Here is a 26,608-nt window from a genome sequence, read left to right as displayed (position 1 = left end):
GCCAGCCTTGGGTTTTAATTTGTTTTACTGACCTATTACAGCTTTTCTAGCTTATTTAGGTATAAAAGAAGTTAGCATTTTTAGATGTCTGTATTTCTGTTTTAACTTACTCTCTTTGCACATTCAGAAAAATGTGAAGAGTGATTAACAAATTAGCTGGTAATGCAGTTAGTCACATTGCTTCACATTGAATGCTTGATCATTAATATGTAATTCCTGAATGACTTGTCACAGTAGTGAAAAAAATAATTGTATTAAGTTGTGTTACTTTTATAAACGCATAACCTATTAACACACATCTATCCGTACATAAGTGAGTCGGCCTAACAGAACTGAGGGTCAGTGGTGGTCAGAAACTATTCTAGCAGTTCAAGACACACACCAATCCTGCATGGTGCACCCATCCAGACGGTGAACACAACACCTCTTACAGGGGTCAGTTTTAAGTCACTAAATTAACCAAACATGGATATCTTTGGAATGTGCATGTGAAAACCAAAAGAATCCAGAGAGAATTTAAAAAAAAAAAAAAATACATAGGCAACAAGGAGAATGAATGTACGGTGCTCGCTCACACAGATAGTGCCTAAAGTAGGATTCTGTCTTGGAACTATCTTGTCTAGTACATTGTTGTGGGCAACTGGAGCCTGAGCTTGCAAAGTCAATTCAGAGCAGGAACCAACCCCTGATGACACACAAGGCAATCAAAGTGTGCACTTTTCTTTACCAGTCAGTCTAAAAATGGTTTTGGGACCCTAGGAGTTAACCCTCACAAGCACAAGGAGGAAGGGCAACCTCCATACAGAAATGACCCGAGCCAGGACCTGAACCATGCTTTAAACTCTAAAGTGGCTGCACTTCCTGCTACACCACTTCTCTCTGTCTCTCTCTACACATTATATGGCTAAAAGAATCCAGACATGCCCTTGACACATTTATTACATTTTTGGTGTAACCCTCATAGAATAAGAAGTTTTAGAAGAGCACAGTGACATTTAACTTAGTACTGCCGTATTGTATATTGGCACTTTTTTAACATGTCTGTACATCAAATATTTGCAATGCTGTCATACTCACCCGTGTAGTGACAGGCCAAACACACTTACAGAAGGGAAAGGCAGAGTATTAACTATGTGTTAGAAAACAGTTGTCTGAGAAAACAGTTGTCTGACCTTGGTTGAAGCAATCTTTTCTATAACAGCTTGGAATCTGATGATTATCTTGCACAATGTTAAGCATTGGCTAGAGTCGTGTCTTGCTTGCCACCATTGGATACTTGTGACAGTGACAATCCAATGGATGGGTCTGAGCTCGGAGTATGTCAGCTGCCTTAATAGTAATGACAACTGTAAAGTATGGTGAAGGAGGAGAAATTATGGAGTGGGGCTGTTTTCCTTGGTTTAGGATAGACCCCAGAGGTCAAGTGATATTAAACATGCAAGGAAATTCCATACAATTTATGCTTCCTTTTATGTGGCAACAGTTTAGAGAATGTTGGTTTCTATTTTATTCTGACAGTGCTGCTCTCAGCAAGCCAGAAATCATGAGTAGAATATACCTGACTGGCCATCACAGAGCCCTAACCTCACTTCAGTGTAACACCTTTTCAATAAATTGGTGCTCCTTTTTTCCAAACCAGACCTAAATGGCTGAAATGAATAAAGTTCATGCAGCAATATTCCAAGAAAAGAAGAAGCATTATAGCAGAGAATGGGGAGAATTTCTGTATTAGTAACGTTTATATCAGAAGAAATGTAGAACAAGCAGGTGTCTGGATACTTTTTAGACATGTAGTGTATATATGTGCTTTCTGCTAACAGTTCAAATACATGCTGTCAAGTTAGTTGACATATCTAAACTTCCCTGATGTGAGTGTATAACTGTATACAGTATGTTAGTACAGGATGATGGTTTATCATCCATGTGTGGTCTCTTCCTAGCCATTGGTCTATTGCAATGAGTCACTCTGTGAGCATCTGTTGATAGGAGCTGTATGAACATATCATGAATGGATTCTTCTGATGCCATGTAACTTGTAAAGTCCACAAAACACATGTTGAAACCAGAATGCTATTATTGTAAGCAGCGAGCAATTGACTTTCTTAACTATTTTGCACTTGCATGGCTTCTATAGCTGTCAGCCTAACTGATGACGTTTGTACCATCTTACTAGTGGCATGAGGCAGTCTGCATCTTTTTGAAGGAGACAGACTAACTGTTTAAGTTTCTAGTTTAACAATTAGTTTATGACAACAGCAATGTTATGCTGTGACTTTTTTATATAAAGAGCAACAAAGCTGTTGATTCATTATTATGCTAATCACAGATTGTAGTATGTGTGTAAATATATATATTGCACATATGTTGTTTTTCCTGTCTGTAACTGTCATTCTGAATAGTGCATGCAAGAATTTATTTTATAATAACCAGTAAGTACTGTATTTGAGGCTGGGTAACTTGTATTTTGTGACTAGTTCTTCTTGAATCCTTCTTCCTCTAAAGTGAGGGTAGGTTCTTTACAGGGCCAGCACCAGGGGAAAAATCTGAAGAGGACGGTCATATGTTTGTAAAAATGGAGCTATTGAAACTACCATGTAAAACTTTTCTTTCATTTTCAGTCCCAATAAACACTGAAGTGTTATGTTTTGACATTTTAAAATAACACAAATTTTTAATTCATTAAGTGATAGTATCCTGCTACTAAATTTAATTGAAAAGTAATATAGTTGTTTGACTTTCATAAATTTACAGTAAAGATAACACGGAGAAAGAGTTAATGTTAATACAAAATTAAAGCTGTTTGTGAAATATCCACAACTACTGTAATTATTAAGCTCAATTCACTTACTAAACAAAAATTATGCAATCAAAACAAAAATAAAATGTGTAAAGCAGTTACCCGATAGCTAATACACAAAATAATTCACTCAAAAGAAAGTTATGAAGGCTGTTGTGTTTATTCCCATTTGTAATGTTTCAGTACAGAGTGGAGACCTTGTGAAATGTGTAGATGAGGGCTTACAATGCACAGATATGTCCATTTTGGTGTGAATTACTGACCAGTTACCTGACCCGACCTGATAAAGTACTGTACAAATATTTTTATGGTACAAGTTAAGTATGTGGAAGTGTGTTTTGCAATACAGCATGCCACTGCAGCTGTTTTTTTTCCAACTGCTGCTTATCCACTCATACGCTATGCAACAGAACAGCAAATATTTTATGGAATTTTGCTTAGCCAATTTTTGTGAGAGGTGAGAAAGCACATACCAAGATGGCCTTTTCATATGCAGTAAAGCATTTTATCTTTTGATGATGTACTGCTTGCACTGTCATCTCAGATAAAACCAGACTATTTCCCAACAGCAGGGCTAACACTGTTTGTTCTAAACCCTCCTCTTCTGATCCTAGGCAACATTTGAGGAGTCCACATAGTCACCCTTAAAAAGAACGGTAGAGACTTTGCAGAGTTTATTTTATTTTTTCGAGTAGTTGTCAAAAGGAAAAAAACACCACAATGCTAACTTTTGCATATGGATTTCTCTTAAATTTCAAATTGAAAATTCAGTATATTAGCCAGCCATCACTATAAGAACAAGGTGGAAAGCATAAGTTTTTGGAGATATAGCATAAAAACCATAAGTAATGCATGTAAAGTCTGATTGAGTTGCGTGCTTGAACTGTGAATTGTTACCTGTGACGACGTAATGTGGCATTCTAAATTGAGTAAGTACTGCCTTCAGCTTCATAAAAAGCTATCCATCCGTCCATTTTCCAGCCCGCTGAATCCAAGCACAGGGTCACGGGGGTCTGCTGGTGCCAATCCCAACCAAGACAGGGCGTAAGGCAGGATCCAATCCCGGGCAGGGTGCCTACCCACCGCAGGACACACACCCACACACCGAGCACACACTAGGGCCAATTTAGAATCGCCAATCCACCTAACCTGCATGTCTTTGGACTGTGGGAGGAAACTCAAACAGACACGGGGAGAACATGCAAACTCCATGCAGGGAGGAAGCGAACCCGGGTCTCCTTACTGCGAGGCAGCGGCGCTACCACTGCACCACCATGCCGTCATAAAAAGCTAATTGGAGTTATTTGTATGCTTGCATAGTAATAGTAGTATTAAGAAACCATAATATAATTGTGTTGGTCATTCTTGCATACATTTAGTATGTTTCTGCTTTAGATAGTCAAGTAGAGGTTGATTTAAGTGACTCCCTGTTATGTGTTCATCTTTCTACATACCAGACACAGCAAAACTTTCTTCTTTACCAAGTGAGATGCCAAGTTATACATTCTTCATTTTGTTAGACCCTGAAAGTTTGCACTTGATTACCTAATAATTTAAGTCTATTATTATGCCCTTAACAGTTCACATTTAAAAGGTAACATTTTTGGTTAGAAGACAAGAGAATTACAAAATGTTATGGCAATTTAAGCTAACAACTACATTACATAAAAATAAATCAAGAAATTCCTTTGTCTTTGTAGAAACGTTGGTCTTATGATATGATTATGTTATGACAGATTGGTAAGTGAGGGTTATCTTATTTGAACGAAAAGTAGGTATGCTTGAAATGATATATACCTGCATGAGGGACTAACAGAACTGAGCAATTTTAAATGTCCATTTGCTCATTTATGTTCATCCTTTGACAGTTAATCATCTTCACCTTATTACTACTTCATGGCCATATAACTCCAGTTATCAACTAAGGTACTAGAAATTTAACAGCATCTATTACAATATATTTTAAACATTGAGTTTGTAGTAATTTTTAAGTTCTGTCATGCGAGACCCCTGTGGCTGCAAGTTTTTGTTCCAAGCCATTTCATAATCTGTGAGTCATTGTACTGCTACTTGATCTCATTTTCTAATTACCTGGATTTTTTTTTATTCTGCATTTAGAAAAGAGGTAGTTTGAGGTGTACATTTCTAAGAAATTTTAGAACTATTTATAAATATTCCTATTCATTCACATTATTGTGCACACCAAGTGTGGAACTTGCTCCCTTAATTGTATCCTAATAATGGCAATCCAAAATGAACAAAATAGACACAAGGACAAATGAACAGCATGATGAAAGCATAAATTTAAAAACTGGATTTGTGAAATTTTATTAGAGTGCAGCAAGCATTTGTGTATATGAGGACAATTTAGTGTCTTCGTTTTAACTTAGTTGAAATCATTATCATGATTTGTATTCTGTTTTTCTACTTATTTAAGCTGTTATTTATCAGTGACCACAATAGTGGCTCTGACAGGAAAGGACCCGCACCCTTCCAGAAGTCAGTGTCCTTTGCCCTGATGTATAAAAGTTGTGTATTGTTAATTGTCATTATAAGGATTCAGTTAAGGTTAAATTCAACAGAAGAAGGTGAACTAATACAAAAACAGACTTAACAACTTAAAACTAGAGCAACAATATGAATATTTCTGAATTACTTAGAATATAATGCTTTTTTTAAAATGCAGAATTAAGAGGAGAAACGAAGACCAGGGGCTTTATTTATAAAACTTTGCATGAATTTGGTCATGAAATTATGCACACACCAGAAAATAGGAATATGTGCATGCTAAAAAAAATCAGATTATAAAATCTGGCATACATTTCTGTGCAATTTACCTTTATAAATCATAGTCACCTTGTAAATTTATTTTTGTGAACAAGCCTTTATGCTTTTTAATGTTATACATATGCAGTCACAATGCTGCATACCTTCATTGGTTAGTAAAGCAGATTCTGTCCTGACATGTTGAGACTCCACCTTGTGTATTCAAGAGCATCTAGCTACGTTTCCCAACTTAGAGTACAAGATTATGTGCTGCATTATATAGTGCCTTTCTTCTGCTTTCTCACGGTCAGAGAAAGGCTTAAGGTGCCAGTACCTGAGTGGGTAGCCACTATCACCTGGTACATGTAATAGCATTATTGGTGATACAATGAATCATATATAACATATCAAAAATTTAGAGTTCAGTTAATTACCTTTACCAACAAGCAAGCCACCACATACAGTACTGTCACAATTGCCACAAAATAAGTGAATTGCAGGTTGACCCAGGCCACAGAGACATGATGTTTGTTAGGCCAGGTTTATACTTCACGTGGCGACGCGATGTGTGCGCCTCTGGACACTATTACTACGCAAGCAATTTACTGTTTATACATTTGTGCATACTTTATATAAATCTGGAAGATTCCACCAGGTGACAGTGCAAGATATCATCACTGTGAGAAAACAACATTCAGCTTCGCTGTGTTGTGAATTGCCTAAAACATCCAGTAAATTCCCAGGACACCTTGCCGCAATATCCCTGAAAAGGATGGATGTTTAAAGATTACATCCATCAAGCCAGGGATGCACCCATTCCAGCAAGCATTGGGCGCAAGGCGGAAACAATCCGTGGACGGGGCATCTGCACATCGCAAGGTGAATACAAGCACACATATATACTAGTGCCATTTTAGCATCACCATATACCCAAACCTGCATGTACTTGGAAGGAAACAAGAGTACTCTGTGGAAACACACCAGGAAAACATGTAAACTACAGGCAGGGAACACCAGGGATGTGAGACCCTGTTAATCAGCAGCGCTACTGCTCCACCACAGTGCGTCACAGTGATTATTAATAGTATACATTATTTAAATAGTTTATCTGTAAAATGTAATATACATGCTTTAATGCATTTCATCATGAAGTTATATCAAGTATATATCTAAGGGTTATAAATGTGCAGAGAGCTGGAATATCAAATTTAATGTGTTGTGTGTGGCAATTGCTGTTTGCCTCTGCTGTCAGTGCAGGAGGAAGCCCCAGAAGCACATATCGACTAACAACTGGGTCGGTTTTAAGATGACGTTTACTACGGTTTACTTTAATAACAAAATAAACTACAAGATTAAAGAGGAAATTTTGAGATTAAAGCCAAAATTTCCATTTTAATCACAAAATAAACCTTTTCACTGTGTCCCTCTTTTTTTTTTTTCTCTCTGTGACTCAAATATGCTGTCATACATGCCGTATATTCTGATGCTGTTGTGAAGGTGCAAAAAAAAAAAAAAGACAAAAAAAGATGACACAGAAGATGGTATGTAAGACCTTTAAATGTCTCGAATCATTATGATAGGAAATGTGTGACACTTGAAAAGAAAATCTCCACAAATACAATAACCTGAACTGGTTAGTAGTACCACATCTGGCTGTAGTGAGTATCTATTCCAGTTCACCACATTTTTATAACCAAACTTTATCCTTTACTTGTAGGTCTGCTTTCTGACCTTCCACACTTTCAGCATTCTTCCAGACCAGCCACTCAGTCAATCAGCCACATGTCAAATACTTAAGATCAGGGAATATGGGTCTATTCAGTTTTAAGGGATTTTGTGTGTGTTAGGATTACTAATTATGCAAAATAAATTGTAGTAAATGTCAGTGATTTTCTAGGAAATTATTGCAAGAAGATCATTTCAGTATTAAAATAAGTAGGGCCAACATTCACTTGCTTGAATTCTTCCAGGACTTTAACGTACTTCTTGGCTCTTTCACCAACACATACTTTAACTTATACATTCTTTTTCTATCTGAGCATATCTTGTTTCAGCCTCTTTGAGAGTTCTAAAACTGTATGCTGCACTTTTTTTAAGTGTGTTCATGCAGCTTATCTGAAGTTGCGCCCTGCCTAAACCATAGCTATTGACACATTGTGAAACAACAGTTCCCTGAAATGCCTCTTACTGTGACTGATTCCATATTCACACTGAATTTTGATTTCTAAGTTCATTCTTTGAAGAATTGATAAAACTGGCCTTGTTTTAGTGAGTTTCTTCAGGCTTTTGGTGTTGGTGACTCAAACTCAACCTTTTCTAGGCCTGTTTTCATTTCTGTTAAGACAAGTAAGCCCGCGATTCGCTAGCGAATCGGAAATCCAAGAATGGCAATCAGTTTCTGTTCTGTCCGATATTTGGATGGATGACAGATCATGGAGGGTGGGTGCGTCTGGGGAAATGTCATTTAATTAAATAAGCATATCTGTACTAAAGCGGTTTCGTTTTGTGGAGACGTGATTCTGTTGCCTTTGCTGACACAGACTGCTGGCAGAGTGGAGCACAGCAAGTTTAGTTTACAGGTTGTGGTGTTCGTGTGCCAGCCGCTGGGTTTGAGTCTGTGACCGTTATGTGATCTATATTACTGGCACAGTGGATTAGAGCAAGTGCAGTGAACAGGTTGTGTTGTTTGGGCGCAACCTACTGACTCTGGGAAGCCGCTGCGTTTGACTCTGGGGCATGCGCCACGGCGCAATATGCGCCTCGGTGGGAAGCCGCTGCGTGATGAGATATCATGGAGGGTATATGCGGTGGTGTGGGCGGTCGCATCCGGGCGGCTGTACAACCTGGCATGCACGCTTTACCTCAGGTTTAGTTCACAGGTCATAGGCATGGTAAAGTTTCCATTTAATTCAATAACCCTATTTGAACTAAAGCAGTTTCTTTGTGTGGGCGCCTTCGTTCATTGTTTGTATCCATATGGGCTCGTTTACAGGTCGTAGCCATACGGGCTCGTGTTTGTATTACTAATCGTTGAGCTCCCTCCATTTGGATACGTGCCTCCTTTGCCTGCGCTGTGTCAAAAGCGTGTTGTGGGCGCGCTCGTTCATTGTGTGTATCCATACAGGCTCGTTTTGTATTTCCGTTAGTTGAGCTCTTTCATTGTGGAGCCGTGATGTCTTTGCTTCTGGTGTGTGTGAAGCGCGTTGTGGGAGCCTCCTGGCACAGTGGAGTAGAGCAAGTGTATTTTACAGGTTGTGTTGTGTGGGCGCCACCTACTGACTCTGGGAAGCCGCTGCGTTTGACTGTACAGGTTGTGTTGTTTGGGCGCTAAGAGGTTGTGTTGTTTGGGCGCCACCTACTGACTCTGGGAAGCCGCCGCGTTTTGGCAGCGTTTGACTCTGGACTCTGGGGCGGGCGCCAAGGCCACAGTGCGCATGCGCTTCGGTGCGTCCGCCGTGCATAAATTAACTGTGGTTTAGTAATATAGATTATCAGTTGTCCCTAGAAGTTTCTGCAGGCTTAATCTTGATATGGACTTCTTCTTGTTAGATTAAGTTTGTGTCATTCTTTTCTAGTGCCTTTTCTTGTGTCATTTTTTTTTACATCATTCATGTATATTGCTACACTTTCAGGGTCTTCTAACATTTTTCTTTTGACATTCCAATATAAAACATCTCTTTAAAAAACTATTTTTCTCAAATTATGCTCCATCTTATGATGAGGATACAGTGGCACTTCACTGCACTACTTTGCTACAATCTTCTTTTCAGTTCTCTTTTCCCTTCTTAAGTGAAGTCTGTTCCAAATCCTAATTTCCCTTAATATATTTAAGTCAACAAGCAAGGGTACACTACCCAATGTCCTCTTTCTTCAGCACTGGGATCTTTGGTACTGTAAACTTTGCTATAATACCTCAAACATCATTTTTGTTTTCATGAGAAGAGTTTTCTCTGTGTGAACTGCCAATGGTCATGCATTTAACTGCTGTGGATTTAATTTTAAATGTATTTATAATCATAAAGTGTGAACAATCCATTTCTTGCCAGTACCAGCTATAATGTATTCTGTGCTTTTATGTGCTTATCTGATATGATTTATCTTTTCCAGTATTTTGCCATGTATTGCAGGATGACATGGTAGCTGCAATTTTGTTTTTCTGATTTTAAAGTCTTCATTCACTACGTCTTCATCCATTTGTGTTTGAATTGCTTGTTTTTTCTTTAGAGGTAGTCAGTGCTTGTGTGCTTTTTTCCATTGCTTGCAGACCAACTTCCTCTGACAACTGTTAATGAGTTATCCACCAATAACTAAACTTTTTTATTCAAAATACATTTATTTGATGAAAAGCATGTTTGTCTCACTGAAATCTCTGTATGCCTAACAGGCTAAACAGAGCTGTAATAAACATTAGTTTTTTTTCTATAGGCCTTTGGCATATATATATTGAGAAAAGAAAGGATGCTTATAAATTGTACTCCATTTAGGGTTGGTTAACTTTTCTGATACAATATCAGAATCTCAATTTGTCCCATTTCTCACTAACAGATTAACATTTTTTGTTGTGTGTTAAAGGAGGAGACACAACTTTATGTCAGTTTGGGATTGTTTAGTCTCTATCAATGCTTAAAGAAATGTTACTGGCGGACCATAGGTATATTACTCCTCCATAATGTAATGGCCATTGTTAGAGATTTCAGCGTCAGTTCAATAAGTTTTTTGCATGCCATGTAAAATTATATTGCTTTTTTATTTACATTCATTGTTGTTTCCTTCATCATCAATGTAATCTTGTTGATATGTGCTTCAGAGTTACATTTGCAGTTTTTGCTGAAAACACTTAGATTATAAATGATGCTGTTGGTGCAAGGACCCTGCAAATGGCTGACCTCCTGTTCAGCGCTGTTTTATGCCCAGTGTTGCTGGGATAATCTCTGGCACCTTCACAACCCTGAATGGGATTAATTGCTTTTGAGAATGAAGTGAGATGGAATTTTTGTGCATGTGTGTGATGTGAAAAATCCTCTTATGTTAATATTTCATATACCTTTCTGAATATGTATGCAATTCATTTTTACTGCACTAGCACTTAGGAGCTAGAAATTGTTAGTCTGGAAATGATTGTATTAAGTAAAGTTTTGTCAATTGGTCCCAAGTTAAAAATGAGCTTCAAATAGCAATTCAGCTCCCATTCTTAACAAATATCTCCTTGCTCTGCCTTCAAACTAGCAAGATTGACTGTATACAATTATTATATTCTATTTATTAATGTCCCATTGTTTGTTTATTGGGATGATTATGTATGTATGTTTGTGACTGAGATTTCCGCAACTTTTACTTATTTTAAGAAATGTCTCTTAACAAGTATGGCACAAGTATGTACAAGAGTATTTACATTTAAAAAGGTGATATATTCATTCCTTAAAGTAATACTGAATTTACTGGATATGGATGGGTTGGACAATTGTTAAATTTTCTTTCTTTCTTTTTTTTTTTTTTTTTTTAAAGCTTTAATTGATGCAATTACCAGAAATGGCTGTGCACCTGGTGATGGACATAATATGCGAGACTTTCCAAGTGGGAAAAAAAACAGTGCAAGTGAAGAGCCTTTACCTCAAAAAAGTGGAGATTCAAAGAGTTATACAGAAGAACAGCTGCAAGGTGTTCACAGGTACAATTTAAGATGACTTTAGGTCTCTAAAATGATATTAATATGTAATTTTAAAGATATAATGTTTAGGGTTATATTTAATATAAACTGTCCCCCTGATTACAATCCACAACATTTTAGTATCCTTCAGTCCTCAATTTTTTTCCCTCTCTCATTTGTTTTTGAATACTGTATTACAGGAGCTTCCTTATGACAGACATTCAGAGGTGCAAATTATCCAAGTTAGCTGGCTTGTTGTTGGCCATCTCTTTATTTGCACCTAATCTGTAATAGTATGCTGTTTAAAGCCAATGTCACATTATGCAACTTTTAGTTCTGGGGTAGGGTATGTCAAATTTACCAACTGCAGTCACTGATCGCATGCCTACACTATTTCAAATTACAAGAGTGAAAATCGCAGCCCATGCCACATTTACCAACCAAGCACTGATGTTCCAGCATAGTCATGCTCACCACATTTTCTGAGAGCCAGTATCATGCTGCCTGACAAAGCTGCTGCAGTAACAGTGCTTTACGAAGAGTTTACAGCTGCAGCAAGTTCAGCAGTAGTCTCAGCCCTTTATTTTTTCCATTCTGTTTTGGTATGTAAAACAGGAAACTTACAGACTGGCCTCTCTTCTGTTTGTAAGGTCCATAGCCTCTGTGCTTCCTGACAGACCTGGTGCTGTACAAAGGATTAATAGCTACAGTGAGTTTAGCCACAGTCTCTGCCCTTTCCTTTTTTTCAATTCTGCTTTAGTACATAAAACACACGGCATCCAACAGACAAGCTTCTCTTCTGTTTGTAAGGTTCAAAACGCCCATATTCCTTATTTTTCATTGTTACATTTTATGCATTATACAAGCATTCATCGACCGTCTTCTCTGATCCTCACAGAACCACCCCTATGACTAAAGACAAAACCAAACCTGTTTCGATTTTATTGTGGTGAGTCACAGACTAGTTTAGTGATTCACTTGGTAAATTACATGAGATGATTGGCTTCACAGGGGCATGCCAGTGACTGTCTCCAGCTACCTCTGACTCTCTCTGATTATGTAAATAAAGGCTATGACTGAAAATCGCTGGCAAAATTGCATAATGTGAAGTAGGCTTAAGGATAACAGAAGCAACTATGAACTTGGAAACTTTGCAAGAAATAACCAAAATGAAGAAATAAAAAAGTGAAAAGGTAACATATGCCTTCAGAACTGTGTAAATGTGTTAGGCCACCAAGGAAAACTAGCTTTAAAAAATAACAATCTAGACAGCTAGTGTTTAATTGCTCATGAAAACAATACATTAGAATAAATACAATTTAATATTGATACAATAAAAAGCAGCACAAATGTATTATTATTATTTATCGATGATACTCAAAGATGTCTTGAGCAACCCGAGTTTAATTTTCAGATTTCTCTTCAAGGCAGCCATTGTTATGTTTCCATCAAGAGCACACCTAATTCTAGACTAATACCATGTGACAGATAGATATAAAATCATAGTTTTGCACCAACAAGTTTGTAGTCAGTTAGTGGTAGCATTTCAAACCAGATTTTCATTATATTCTGTTCACATGGTCCTAAAAAAATTTTGAAGAAATGAGGCAAATTGATCAAAGAACATACAGCAGAAAACTCAAAAACCTATCTGCATTTGCTCAACAGTTCTTAAAGGTTATTTCCTTAAAGCACAGAAACAAAAAATCCGGCGAAGTGCTTTCTTGGCATCTGATACCAAAATACACTATTCAACTGTGCAGAGAAGTCTTAATAAAAGTAGTCTTTGCAAATTGTATTTATTTTTTGGAAAAAGTTGTGAGAAAAATCAAATAAAAGTGCTGAGCATCACGATATTGGCTTTTGCAGTTGAAGTTTTCTTAAATATTGAGTTGTAAGTTCGATATATTGCCCAGCCCTAGTGACAACCAGTGTTAGAAAGTCTTATGGAGCTATGAGTGCAAATTTGACCTTTTTAGTACACAAAGACATCAGTATGTTAGAGGAAGAGCTGGCAAGGAATACACCTGTGTGTAGCCATCTGTGAAGCCCAATAACTTAGCCACATCACATTTCTGTCATGGTCTGTATGTTCATTTCAATGAACAGTGTAGAGGATGTGGTCAGAAATATGGCAACTGGTAGGAAATACAAACTGATATTGGTTCTTCATGATGTATTTTAGGGAAAAAATGCATATTGGCAAAAACTTCATATTTCAAAATAATACTAAACACACTTCAGTTACAATTAAGTCCTATTTGGAGTAGACGTCTGCAGATAGGTTTCCAGTCTAATACTGTTAATGTTCTAAGAGCCATGACCTGAATATAATAGAAGCTGTGTGGGATCACTTGAAAAAAGAAAAGAACAAATGGCAGCCAATGTCAAAAAGGTGAATTTTGGCAAATTCTGCAAGAAGCTTGGAAAAATTTACAACACAACTAATTAAAAAATATAGAGCAGTGTTCCAAAATGAATTAATTCAGTTTTGCTTTCAAAGGCATGCCACACATTGTATTTTTTTATTGTATTAATATTAAGTTCTGTATATTTTAATGTTATATAATGATTTTACAAGCAAATAAGCATTTTTGAACAGCACTGTTTGTATTAAAAGTTGTTTGATCAAAAAGCACTACTGTGAATTTCAAATGGAAATAAAACCAACATTATTGAAAGTTCCTGAGACAGTAGACCGAGAACTGATTACATAAATTCTCCAAGTTCAGTCAACATCTAGGACTGAAGAGTGGTTTAAAACAAACCTTTAGTCAAAGGATTACCCAAACATGTTCTGTACTAGTAGGCAGAGTTTTTGTATCATCTTACTAGCCTTTCTTAGAGTCTAGAAAGTACATATTTTAAACTGGCTGTACATATTGGATGTTAGCATACAGCATTATGTAATAAAAGGTACGGTACATCTTACAGCAGGCTAAATATATTGGTGTGATTGGGGAAAATGAAACTCATTGCTGCTTCTTTCAGCATTATTAAGGCAGCATCTCAAAATTACTGGAATAATAAATAACATCTTGTTTAATTTGACACTTAAAAGGTTCAAAAATATATGAAGGTTCATGTTTTCCCATAATATTTCAAATCCAGAGAACATACTGCTGTGTCAGCAAAACATGGCAGTCATGTCCTGAGTGTAGCATATACTGTGTTTTACATTGGGTTTTTGAAAATGAACTTATTGTATTATAAAACTTCCATCACATTAAATAATTTTACCGTAGATGTGTCCGTATAGTACATGGTGTAATTTCAGTACTGCAGTGTAGTATAAATGATAGTATTTTCTAATTTCATAATTTGAAAGGTTTTATTTTTTAGGATAAAGAAATGCAAAGATTATTACGAAATTTTGGGTGTAAGCAAAGATGCCAGTGATGAAGATTTAAAGAAGGCCTACAGAAAACTAGCACTCAAGTTTCATCCAGACAAAAACTGTGCACCGGGCGCAACAGATGCTTTTAAAGGTATGGTTACATGTAACTATATATCACATCACATGCAGTAAATGAAAACTACGTCCTGAAAGTATTTTGTCCAGCCATCAAATGTTAATTATAATTTCAAATACTACAGATGTACACAAGTACCAGGTTTGACTTCAGGAAGGGCAAATAGAAGGTTTTAGACTAGTGTGATGGCAGAAATAAAATAAACACTATGAAATATAAAAATCAGTTAAAATGGAGCACATTTCCAATGGTATGAACTTAAAGCACATTACATAGTAAAAATGAAAACTCAGATAAAGAAAAATAAACCTCCACTTCAAAATTTCTTTATGTGATATAGCAGGTTATGTCATGGTTCATCCTTTCATTTCTCAACATTTTTGGCAGTGGCAAAGGAATACAATGTTATATATAGGGCAGTAATGGACTAAGATACATCACTAGTTTTTAATGAACAGAAAGTCGGTGAAATAATTCTGCTTTGATGATTAAATTATGCATGAGGTCTGTCAAATTATCCAAAAAGAAATATTTGACTATTCTTATTACAAACAAGTATTTATTCAAACCTAGGTTAAAAATGCTGGGTTCTATATGTACATTTGTGCCGTATGTTCTAATTTTAGGTGCATTTGCGTATGATATGAAATACACCTATTGCTGTTGCCTTGTCTGTTTGTTTGACTAAATGAAACAACTCCACTCCCAGTTTTGTTGAAATCTGGAACACTTATTCAGCACGGAAATTTGTCCTGTTCAGATTGTGTTGAGGTGTCTTAAATACAGTGCAATGTAAACATTTTTGAAATATCACTCTTCCCATGATAAGACATGGAAGATTAGACATTACCACTTTAAAGAAAAATGACTTAGGAATAGTGTAAAGTCGACTTGCGTGTAGTAAAAAGAAAAGGCACTTACTTTTATAAAACCTTAAAGTGTGGGGTGCATTTCCATGAGGATTTTAACTCTTGGCTTTGGCAGACTGCGTTGTGTAGTGCTGGTGGCTCGGTGGGCATGCATACTTTTCAGGCCCTATGGAATGTACATGTATCCAGTCAAAATGTCGAGCATCTCCATAGCCATCTGCCATTTAACAAAGTAAGAAGCATGGAGCGTTTCATTTAGTTAAAGCATGAATGCGTTAGTTTTGAGAAGGGGATCTCAAGAGAAAGTCCTAAGGTAGGGTTACAAGAAAAGTAACTTACTTTCTGGAGAAGGCATCAGCTTGTCTGATGGAAGCATGTCATGGGTGCAGAAGGCATCTGCTTGTCTGATGGAAACATGTCATGGGTGTACTCGCTTTGATTTTTATTAGGGGCCTTGAAGGATTTGAGCATAGCACATACGCAGAATGCACCTGCATTAGCCGCTATTGGAGAAAGAGAGTGGAGTGACACAGGATTGGCTGTAAGTCTTGTACCCCAATTTAAAAGGGAACTTGCTGCCTCTGGATGGGTCTTTGTGACTCACTCATAGGGTGAGTGAGTTTGGTATAGCAGTCCTTTTGTTATACCAAGCATATAAGCTTGTGCCTTTATTTGTACATATTTTCATATTGTATATAAATAGATATAGATATTTCATAGTTTTGGTGGAAGTATGTATGTGGTTTGGGTTTGTGGTGCACTTATTTTTGTTTTTCATGTATATACACTTGGTTTTTTTTTTTCTTTTTTTTCTTGTAAATATTTTTGGGATTTATTGAAAGGACTTTGCTTTGTGTAGTTTCTTCCAGATGGTGTTTTCTTTATTTAGGAAGATTACAGTTTTTGTGTTTCCCATGGGCTAAGGAGGTCGGGTGCAGTGTGAGTTGGGTGGTGGCCGAAGGCGGGGACCTTGGCGGTCCGATCCTCGGCTACAGAAGCTGGCTCTTGGGACGTGGAATGTCACCTCTCTGAAGGGGAAGGAGCCTGATCTAGTGCGCGAGGTAGAGAGGTTCCAGCTAGATACAGTCGAGCTCACCTCGACGCACAGCTTGGACTCTGGAACCAATCTCCTTGAGAGGGGCTGGACTCTCTACCACTCTGGAGTTGCTCCCGGTGAGAGGCTCAAAGCGGGTGTGGGCATACTTATTGCCCCCCGACTTGGAGCCTGTACAATGGGGTTTACCCTGGTGGACGAGAGGGTAGCCTCCCTCCACCTTCGGGTGGGGGGACAGGTCCTAACTGTTGTTTGTGCGTATGCACCGAACAGCAGTTCAGAGTACTCACCCTTTTTGGAATCCCTGGAGGGGGTGCTAGAGGGCATACCTTCTGGGGACTCCCTCGTACTGCTGGGAGACTTCGGTGTTCACGTGGGCATTGACAGTGAGACCTGGAAGGGCATGATTGGGAGGAATGACCCCCCCGATCTGAACCCGAGCGGTGTTTTGTTATTGGACTTCTGTGCTCGTCACGGATTGTCCATAACGAACACCATGTTCAAGCATAGGGGTGTTCATATGTGCACTTGGCACCAGGACACCTTAGGCCTCATTTCGTTGATCGACTTTGTGGTCGTGTCGTCGGATTTGCGGCCACATGTCTTGGACGCTCGGGTGAAGAGAGGGGCGGAGCTGTCAACTGAGCACCACCTGGTGATGAGTTGGCTTCGATTGTGGGGGAGGATGCCGCTCTGGCCTGGTAGGCCCAAACGTATTGTGAGGGTCTGCTGAGAATGTCTGGCAGAGCCCCCTGTCAGAAGTAGCTTCAACTCCCACCTCCGGCAGAACTTCGACCACGTCCCAAGGGAGGTGGGGGACATTGAGTTCGAATGGGCCATGTTCCGTGCCTCTATTGTTGAGGCGGCTGACCGGAGCTGTGGCCATAAGGTGGTCGGTGCCTGTTGTGAAGGCAATCCCCGAACCCATTGGTGGACACCGGCGGTGAGGGATGCCGTCAAGCTGAAGGAGTCCTACCGGTCCCTTTTGTCCTGTGGGACTCTGGAGGCAGCTAATAGGTACCAGCAGGCCAAGCGGAATGTGGCTTCAGTGGTTGCTGAGACAAAAACTCGGGCATGGGAGGAGTTTGGGAGGCCATGGAGAACGACTTTCGGACAGCTTCAAGGAGATTCTGGTCCACCGTCCGGCATCTCAGGAGGGGGAAGCAGTGCAGTGTCAACACTGTATGTGGTGGGGATGTTGCGCTGCTGACCTCGACTCGGGACGTTATGGGTTGGGGGGGGGTGGGATGGGTACTTCGAAGACCTCCTCAATCCCACTAACATGCCTTCCAATGAGGAAGCAGAGCCTGGGGACTCGGAGGTGGGCTCCCCCATCTCTGGGACTGAGGTCACCGAGGTGATCAAAAAACTCCTTGGTGGCAGGGCCCCGGGGGTGGATGAGATACGCCCGGAGTTCCTCAAGGCTCTGGATGTTGTAGGGCTGTCTTGGTTGACACGTCTCTGCAACATCAGGGACAGTGCCTCTGGATTGGCAGACCGGGGTGGTGGTCCCCCTCTTTAAGAAGGGGGACTGGAGGGTGTGTTCCAACTACAGAGGGATCACACTCCTCAGCCTCCCTGGAAAAGTCTATTCGGGGGTTCTGGAGAGGAGGGTCCGTCGGATAGTCGAACCTCGGATTCAGAAGGAACAGTGTGGTTTTCGTCCTGGTTGCGGAACAGTGGACCAGCTCTACACCCTTAGCAGGGTCCTGGAGGGTGCATGGGAGTTCGACCAACCAGTCTACATGTGTTTTGTGGACTTGGAAAAGGCGTTTGATGGTGTCCCTCGGGGAATCCTGTGGGGGGTGCTCCGGGAGTATGGGGTACTGGACCTCCTGATAAGGGCTGTTTGGTCCCTGTACAACTGGTGTCAGAGCTTGGTCCGCATTGCCGGCAGTAAGTCGAACCCATTTCCAGTGAGAGTTGGACTCCGCCAGGACTGCCCTTTGTCACCGATTCTATTCATAACTTTTATGGACAGAGTTTCTAGGCGCAGCCAGGGTGTTGAGGGGGTCCGGTTTGGTGGACTCAGGATTGGGTCACTGCTTTTTGCAGATGATGTTGTCCTGTTTGCTTCATCAGGCCGTGATCTTCAGCTCTCTCTGGATCGGTTCGCAGCGGAGTGTGAAGTGGCTGGGATGGGAATCAGCAGCTCCAAATCTGAGACCATGGTCCTCAGCTGGAAAAGGGTGGAGTGCCCTCTCAGGGTTGGGAGCGAGATCCTGCCTCAAGTGGAGGAGTTCAAGTATCTCGGGGTCTTGTTCACGAATGAGGGAAGAATGGATCATGAGATCGACAGGCGGATCAGTGCGGCATCCGCAGTGATGCGGGCTCTACATCGGTCTGTCGTGGTGAAAAAGGAACTGAGCCGTAAGGCAAAGCTCTCAATTTACCAGTCGATCTATGTTCCTACCCTCACCTATGGTCATGAGCTATGGGTAGTGACCGAAAGAACGAGATCGCGAATACAAGCGGCCGAAATGAGTTTCCTCCGCAGGGTGTCTGGGCTTTCCCTTAAAGATAGGGTGAGAAGCTCGGTCTTCCGGTAGTGGCTCAGAGTAGAGCCGCTGCTCCTCCGCATTGAGAGGAGTCAGATGAGGTGGCTCGGGCATCTGATCAGGATGCCTCCTGGACGCCTCCCTGGTGAGGTGTTCCAGGCACGTCCAACTAGGAGGAGGCCCCGGGGAACACCCAGGACACGCTAGAGGGACTATGTCTCCCGGCTGACCTGGGAACGCCTTGGGATTCTCCTGGAAGAGCTAGAAGAAGTGGCCGGAGAGAGGGAAGTCTGGGCATCTCTGCTCAAGCTGCTGCCCCTGTGACCCGACCTCGGATAAGCAGAAGAGGATGGATGGATGGACAGTTTTTGTATACAGTAATCCCTCCTCCATCGCGGGGGTTGCGTTCCAGAGCCACCCGCGAAATAAGAAAATCCGCGAAGTAGAAACCATATGTTTATATGGTTATTTTTATATTGTCATGCTTGGGTCACAGATTTGCGCCGAAACACAGGAGGTTGTAGAGAGACAGGAACGTTATTCAAACACTGCAAACAAACATTTGTCTCTTTTTCAAAAGTTTAAACTGTGCTCCATGACAAGACAGAGATGACAGTTCAGTCTCACAATTAAATGAATGCAAACATATCTTCCTCTTCAAAGGAGTAAACAATTCAATAGCGCTGTTTGGCTTGTAAGTATGCGAAGCACCGCGGCACAAAGCTGTTGAAGGCGGCAGCTCACACCCCCTCCGTCAGGAGCAGAGAGAGAGAGAGAGAGAGAGAGACAGAGAAAAAAAATCAATACGTGCCCTTTGAGCTTTTAAGTATGCGAAGCACCGTGCAGCATACTTAAAAGCTGCACACAGAAGGTAGCAACGTGAAGATAATCTTTCAGCATTTTTAGACGAGCGTCCGTATCGTCTAGGTGTGCGAACAGCCCCCCTGCTCACACCCCCTACGTCAGGATCACAGATAGTCAGCGCAAGAGAGAGAGAAAGAAAAGTAAGTTGGGTAGCTTCTCAGCCATCTGCCAATAGCGTCCCTTGTATGAAATCAACTGGGCAAACCAACTGAGGAAGCATGTACCAGAAACTAAAAGACCCATTGTCCGCAGAAACCCACGAAGCAGCGAAAAATCCGCGATATATATTTAAATATGCTTACATATAAAATCCGCGATGGAGTGAAGCCGCGAAAGGCGAAGCGCGATATAGCGAGGGATTACTGTATATACATTTTTTTTTTGTCTTTGATTATTTTCATTTTTTGATTGACAATAATCACTGTAAATATTATTCACTATTTTGGGGGATCACTTTTGTGATTCGTGCACCTGCAAATAAACCCACTATTTTTCTTAGAAATACCATCGTTTTGCAGCTGTGTCTCCATGTCTTGTTTCTTAACTCTGATCCCGGTCGGTCACAAAGTACAAGACACCCAGTGTGTAGTCTGGTGACAACCTTGCCACTAAAACGGAGTGTCACACTCTCATTGAAAAATGTTGGTGACTTTTCATACTAGTCTTTTTTCAAAAAAGGATACATGTTATGCAGCTTCAGTTACGGATTAGTTTACTGTTTCATATTTACCTTGAGAAAATACCTTGTATATATTTTCATGTCTTACTCGTTCAACAGATGCTTTTGATGGCAAAATAGATCCTCAATACAAGTTAGTGAAATGTGGGAAGAAGTGTGTGCACACAAGCCTCTTGTGCATCAGCTCTTTTTCTTTCTGAAGTAAGGTAACTGTAAAAAAGTAAATAGTATTTTTTTTTTTAAAAAAAAAAAGCTACTTGTCTATAAATTAATGTAAGAGGAAACATTTTGTAAGCGTTACTCTTCAGACGTAGAATGAGTAAATTTTTGCTCAGTATTTATGTTAATTTAAATTACATTAGTCTTAGTGCACATTGTAATAATCCAGCATTTCTGTTACACTATAATCTATTGGCAGATGTCCAGACCTGGGGCCTCATGCATAACGCCGTGCGTAGAATTTGCACTATCTATACTAATAAAAGGCAAAGCCCTCACTCACTCACTCACTCACTCCCTCACTCACTCACTCACTCATCACTAATTCTCCAACTTCCCGTGTAGGTGGAAGGCTGAAATTTGGCAGGCTCATTCCTTACAGCTTACTTACAAACGTTAGGCAGGTTTCATTTCGAAATTCTACGCATAATGGTCATAACTGGAACCTCTTTTTTGTCCATATACTGTAATAGAGTGCAGCTCGATGGCCGTGGGAGGCGGAGTTGCGTATCATGTCATCACGCCTCCCACGTAATCACGTGAACTGACTGTGAACGCAGTACGTACAAAACAAGGAAGAGCCCCAAAGAGCGCTGAAGAAAACATTCATTACACAATTGAGAAGGCAGCGAAACAATAAGAAGCGAGCGAGTGACGCATACAAGCATATTCATAAGTGGAGCTACTGCGGAAACAAGCTTGCACGACTTGGTCATATTACAACCAGAGTGCTGAACTGACAACGTGGTATACAAAGAGAACTATAACAATCGTAATAAACGAACAATAAAACAGCGGAGAACCCGTGGATTAAATAAAAAGGCTGCTTCCTTGGCGAAGCAAGGAAAAAGGATGGCCTTATATGGCGTTCGTTTATAAAACAGCGGAGAAGCTGTGTAAAGACTGCTTCACAAAAAAACAGCAGAGCGCCTTATATGAGCAGGCAGTCAGCTAAATGTATGTATATGTACATATGTATATATATATATATATAATGTAGATATGTAAATTTGTATATGTATATATTTGTATATGTGGATGTGTATATGTATGTATATATATGTCTATGTAGATATGTGTATATGTAGATATGTATATACAGGTGCTGGTCATAAAATTAGAATATCATGACAAAGTTGATTTATTTCAGTAATTCCATTCAAAAAGTGAAACTTGTATATTAGATTCATTCATTACACACAGACTGATGTATTTCAAATGTTTATTTCTTTTAATGTTGATGATTATAACTGACAACTAATGAAAGTCCCAAATTCAGTATCTCGGAAAATTAGAATATTGTGAAAAGGTTCAATATTGAAGACACCTGGTGCCACACTCTAATCAGCTAATTAACTCAAAACACCTGCCAAAGCCTTTAAATGGTCTCTCAGTCTACTGTAGTTCTGTAGGCTACAAAATCATGGGGAAGACTGCTGACTTGACAGTTGTCCAAAAGACGACCATTGACACCTTGCACAAGGAGGGCAAGACACAAAAGGTCATTGCTAAAGAGGCTGGCTGTTCACAGAGCTCTGTGTCCAAGCACATTAATAGAGAGGCGAAGGGAAGGACAAGATGTGGTAGAAAAAAGTGTACAAGCAATAGGGATAACTGCACCCTGGAGAGGATTGTGAAACAAAACCCATTCAAAAATGTGGGGGAGATTCACAAAGAGTGGACTGCAGCTGGAGTCAGTGCTTCAAGAACCACCACGCACAGACGTATGCAAGACATGGGTTTCAGCTGTCGCATTCCTTGTGTCAAGCCACTCTCGAACAAGAGACAGCGTCAGAAGCGTCTCGCCTTTGGACTGCTGCTGAGTGGTCCAAAGTTATGTTCTCTGATGAAAGGAAATTTTGCATTTCCTTTGGAAATCAAGGTCCCAGAGTCTGGAGGAAGAGAGGAGAAGCACAGAATCCACGTTGCGTGAGGTCCAGTGTAAAGTTTATACAGTCAGTGATGGTTTGGGGTGCCATGTCATCTGCTGGTGTTGGTCCATTGTGTCTTCTGAGGTCCAAGGTCAATGCAGCCGTGTACCAGGACGTTTTAGAGCACTTCATGCTTCCTGCTGCTGACAAACTTTATAGAGATGCAGATTTCATTTTCCAACAGGACCTGGCACCTGCACACAGTGCAAAGCTACCAGTACCTGGTTTAAGAACCATGGTATCCCTGTTCTTGATTGGCCAGCAAACTCGCCTGACCTTGGACAACTGTCAAGTCAGCAGTCTTCCCCATGATTTTGTAGCCTACAGAACTACAGTAGACTGAGAGACCATTTAAAAGCTTTGGCAGGTGTTTTGAGTTAATTAGCTGATTAGAGTGTGGCACCAGGTGTCTTCAATATTGAACCTTTTCACAATATTCTAATTTTCCGAGATACTGAATTTGGGACTTTCATTAGTTGTCAGTTATAATCATCAACATTAAAAGAAATAAACATTTGAAATACATCAGTCTGTGTGTAATGAATGAATCTAATATACAAGTTTCACTTTTTGAATGGAATTACTGAAATAAATCAACTTTGTCATGATATTCTAATTTTATGACCAGCACCTGTATATACATATCTACATATACACATATCTACATAGACATATATATACATACATATACACATCCACATATTGTGAAGAGGAAGATGCAATACGCCAGACCCAACAATTCAGAAGAGCTGAAGGCCACTCTCAGAGCAACATGGGCTCTCGTAATACCTGAGCAGTGCCACACACTGATCGACTCCATGCCACGCCGCATTGCTACAGTAATCCAGGCCAAAGGAGCCCCAACTAAATATTGAGTGCTGTACATGCTCATACTTTTCATGTTCATACCTTTCAGTTGGCCAACATTTCTAAAAATCCGTTTTTTGCATTGGTCTTAATTGATATTCTAATTTTCTGAGATACTGAATTTGGGACTTTCATTAGTTGTCAGTTATAATCATCAACATTAAAAGAAATAAACATTTGAAATACATCAGTCTGTGTGTAATGAATGAATCTAATATACAAGTTTCACTTTTTGAATGAAATTACTGAAATAAAGCAACTTTGTCATGATATTCTAATTTTATGACCAGCACCTATATATGTATATGTATATATATGTTTACATAACCTCTTTAACACACTACTTCTCCGCTGCGAAGCGCGGGTATTTTGCTAGTGTATATATATATATATATATATATATATATACACACATACACATACATACAGTGGGTACGGAAAGTATTCAGACCCCCTTCAATTTTTCTCTCTTTGTTATATTGCAGCCATTTGCTAAAATCATTTAAATTAATTTTTTTCCTCATTAATGTACACACAGCACCCCATATTGACAGACAAAAAAAAGAATTTTTGAAATTGTTGCAGATTTATTAAAAAAGAAAAACTGAAATATCACATGGTCCTAAGTATTCAGACCCTTTGCTCAGTATTTAGTAGAAGCACCCTTTTGAGCTAATACAGCCATGAGTCTTCTTGGGAAAGATGCAACAAGTTTTTCACACCTGGATTTGGGGATCCTCTGCCATTCCTCCTTGCAGATCCTCTCCAGTTCTGTTAGGTTGGATGGTAAACGTTGGTGGACAGCCATTTTTAGGTCTCTCCAGAGATGCTCAATTGGGTTTAAGTCAGGGCTCTGGCTGAGCCATTCAAGAACAGTCACAGAGTTGTTGTGAAGCCACTCCTTCGTTATTTTACAACAACAACAACAACAACATTTGTTTATATAGCACATTTTCATACAAAAAGTAGCTCAAAGTGCTTTACATAATGGAGAGAAGAAAAATAAAAGACAAAATAAGAAATTAAAATAAGACAACATTAATTAACATAGAAAGGAGTAAGGTCCGATGGCCAGGGTGGACAGAAAAAACAAAAAAAAACTCCAGAAGGCTGGAGAAAAAAATAAAATCTGTAGGGGTTCCAGGCCACGAGACCGCCCAGTCCCCTTTGGGCATTCTACCTAACATAAATGAAATAGTCCTCTTTGTAGTTCGGGTTTTTCACGGAGTCACTTGATGCTGATGGTCATACAGATTTCTGGCTTTTAATCCATCCATCATTGTTGGAACATCATGGTGCTTTGGGTAGATGGTGGTGGCGCACGCCACCACCAACAGGACACCGGAAAAGGAAACAGAAGAGAGAGTAGGGGTTAGTACAGATTTTGAATGAATAGTTATTATAATGAATTAGATATACAGAGTATCAGGATTAAATTACAGTGAAGTTATGAGAAGGCCATGTTAAAATAATGTGTTTTCAGTAGTTTTTTAAAGTGCTCCACTGTATTAGCCTGGCGAATTCCTACTGGCAGGCTATTCCAGATTTTAGGTGCATAACAGCAGAAGGCCGCCTCACCACTTCTTTTAAGTTTTGCTCTTGGAATTCTAAGGAGACACTCAGTTGAGGATCTGAGGTTACGATTTGGAATATAAGGTGTCAGACATTCCGATATATAAACCGGGGCGAGATTATTTAAAGCTTTATAAACCATAAGCAGAATTTTAAAGTCAATTCTGAATGACACAGGTAACCAGTGTAGTGACATCAAAACTGGAGAAATGTGTTCGGATTTTCTTTTCCTGGTAAGGATTCTAGCAGCTGCATTCTGCACTAGTTGCAAACGATTGATATCTTTTTTGGGTAGTCCTGAGAGGAGTGCGTTACAGTAATCTAGCCGACTGAAAACAAACGCATGAACTAATTTCTCTGCATCTTTCGATGATACAAGAGGTCTAACTTTTGCTATGTTTCTTAGGTGAAAAAATGCTGTCCTAGTGATCTGATTAATATGCGATTTAAAATTCAGATTACAATCAACGGTTACCCCTAAGCTTTTTACCTCCGATTTGACTTTTAATCCTAATGCATCCAGTTTATTTCTAATAGCCTCATTGTATCCATTATTGCCAATCACTAAGATTTCGGTTTTTTCTTTATTTAATTTGAGAAAGTTACTATTCATCCATTCTGAGATACAAGTTAGACATTGTGTTAGCGAATCAAGAGATTTGGGGTCATCAGGTGCTATTGATAAATACAGCTGTGTGTCATCAGCATAGCTGTGGTAGCTCACGTTGTGCCCTGAGATAATCTGACCTAATGGAAGCATGTAGATTGAGAAGAGCAGCGGACCCAGGATAGAGCCTTGTGGAACACCATATAGAATATCATGTGTCTTTGAGTTATAATTACCACAACTAACAAAGAATTTTCTCCCTGCCAGGTAGGATTCAAACCAATTTAAGACACTGCCAGAGAGGCCCACCCATTGACTAAGGCGATTCTTAAGAATATTATGATCAATGGTGTCAAATGCGGCACTCAGATCTAAGAGGATGAGAACAGATAAATGGCCTCTGTCTGCATTTACCCGCAAGTCATTTACTACTTTAACGAGTGCAGTTTCTGTGCTGTGATTTGTTCTAAAACCTGACTGAAATTTATCAAGAATAGCATGTTTATTGAGGTGCTCATTTAACTGTATAATGACTGCCTTCTCTAGAATTTTACTTAAGAAAGGCAGGTTAGAGATGGGTCTATAATTTTCAAGAGCAGAGGGATCGAGATTATTTTTCTTAAGTAGGGGTTTAACTACCGCAGTCTTAAGACAGTCTGGGAAGACCCCCGTATCTAATGACGAGTTTACTATGTCAAGAACATTATCACTAAGCACGCCCGATACTTCTTTGAAAAAATTTGTTGGTATTGGGTCAAGGGCACA

The 26,608-nt window shown here is 39.6% G+C and overlaps 1 protein-coding gene across 1 annotated transcript in view; it reads left to right on the top strand.

Annotated features, from left to right (window-relative positions):
- The window catches only part of dnajc18 (DnaJ (Hsp40) homolog, subfamily C, member 18), a 71,052-nt gene that overhangs the window by 699 nt on the left and 43,745 nt on the right, over nt 1-26,608 (top strand). The window contains exons 2-3 of the mRNA XM_028813456.2: nt 11,069-11,231; nt 14,553-14,698. Coding sequence (XP_028669289.1) covers nt 11,069-11,231; nt 14,553-14,698 — 309 coding nt within the window. The remainder of the gene's footprint in view (nt 1-11,068; nt 11,232-14,552; nt 14,699-26,608) is intronic.

This window comes from Erpetoichthys calabaricus, chromosome 11 (genome assembly GCF_900747795.2).
Source record: "Erpetoichthys calabaricus chromosome 11, fErpCal1.3, whole genome shotgun sequence".
In the NCBI taxonomy this organism is placed as follows: domain Eukaryota; kingdom Metazoa; phylum Chordata; class Cladistia; order Polypteriformes; family Polypteridae; genus Erpetoichthys; species Erpetoichthys calabaricus.
The sequence above is the reverse complement of the archived record's forward strand: the minus strand, read 5'-3'. Positions and strand labels throughout refer to the sequence as shown.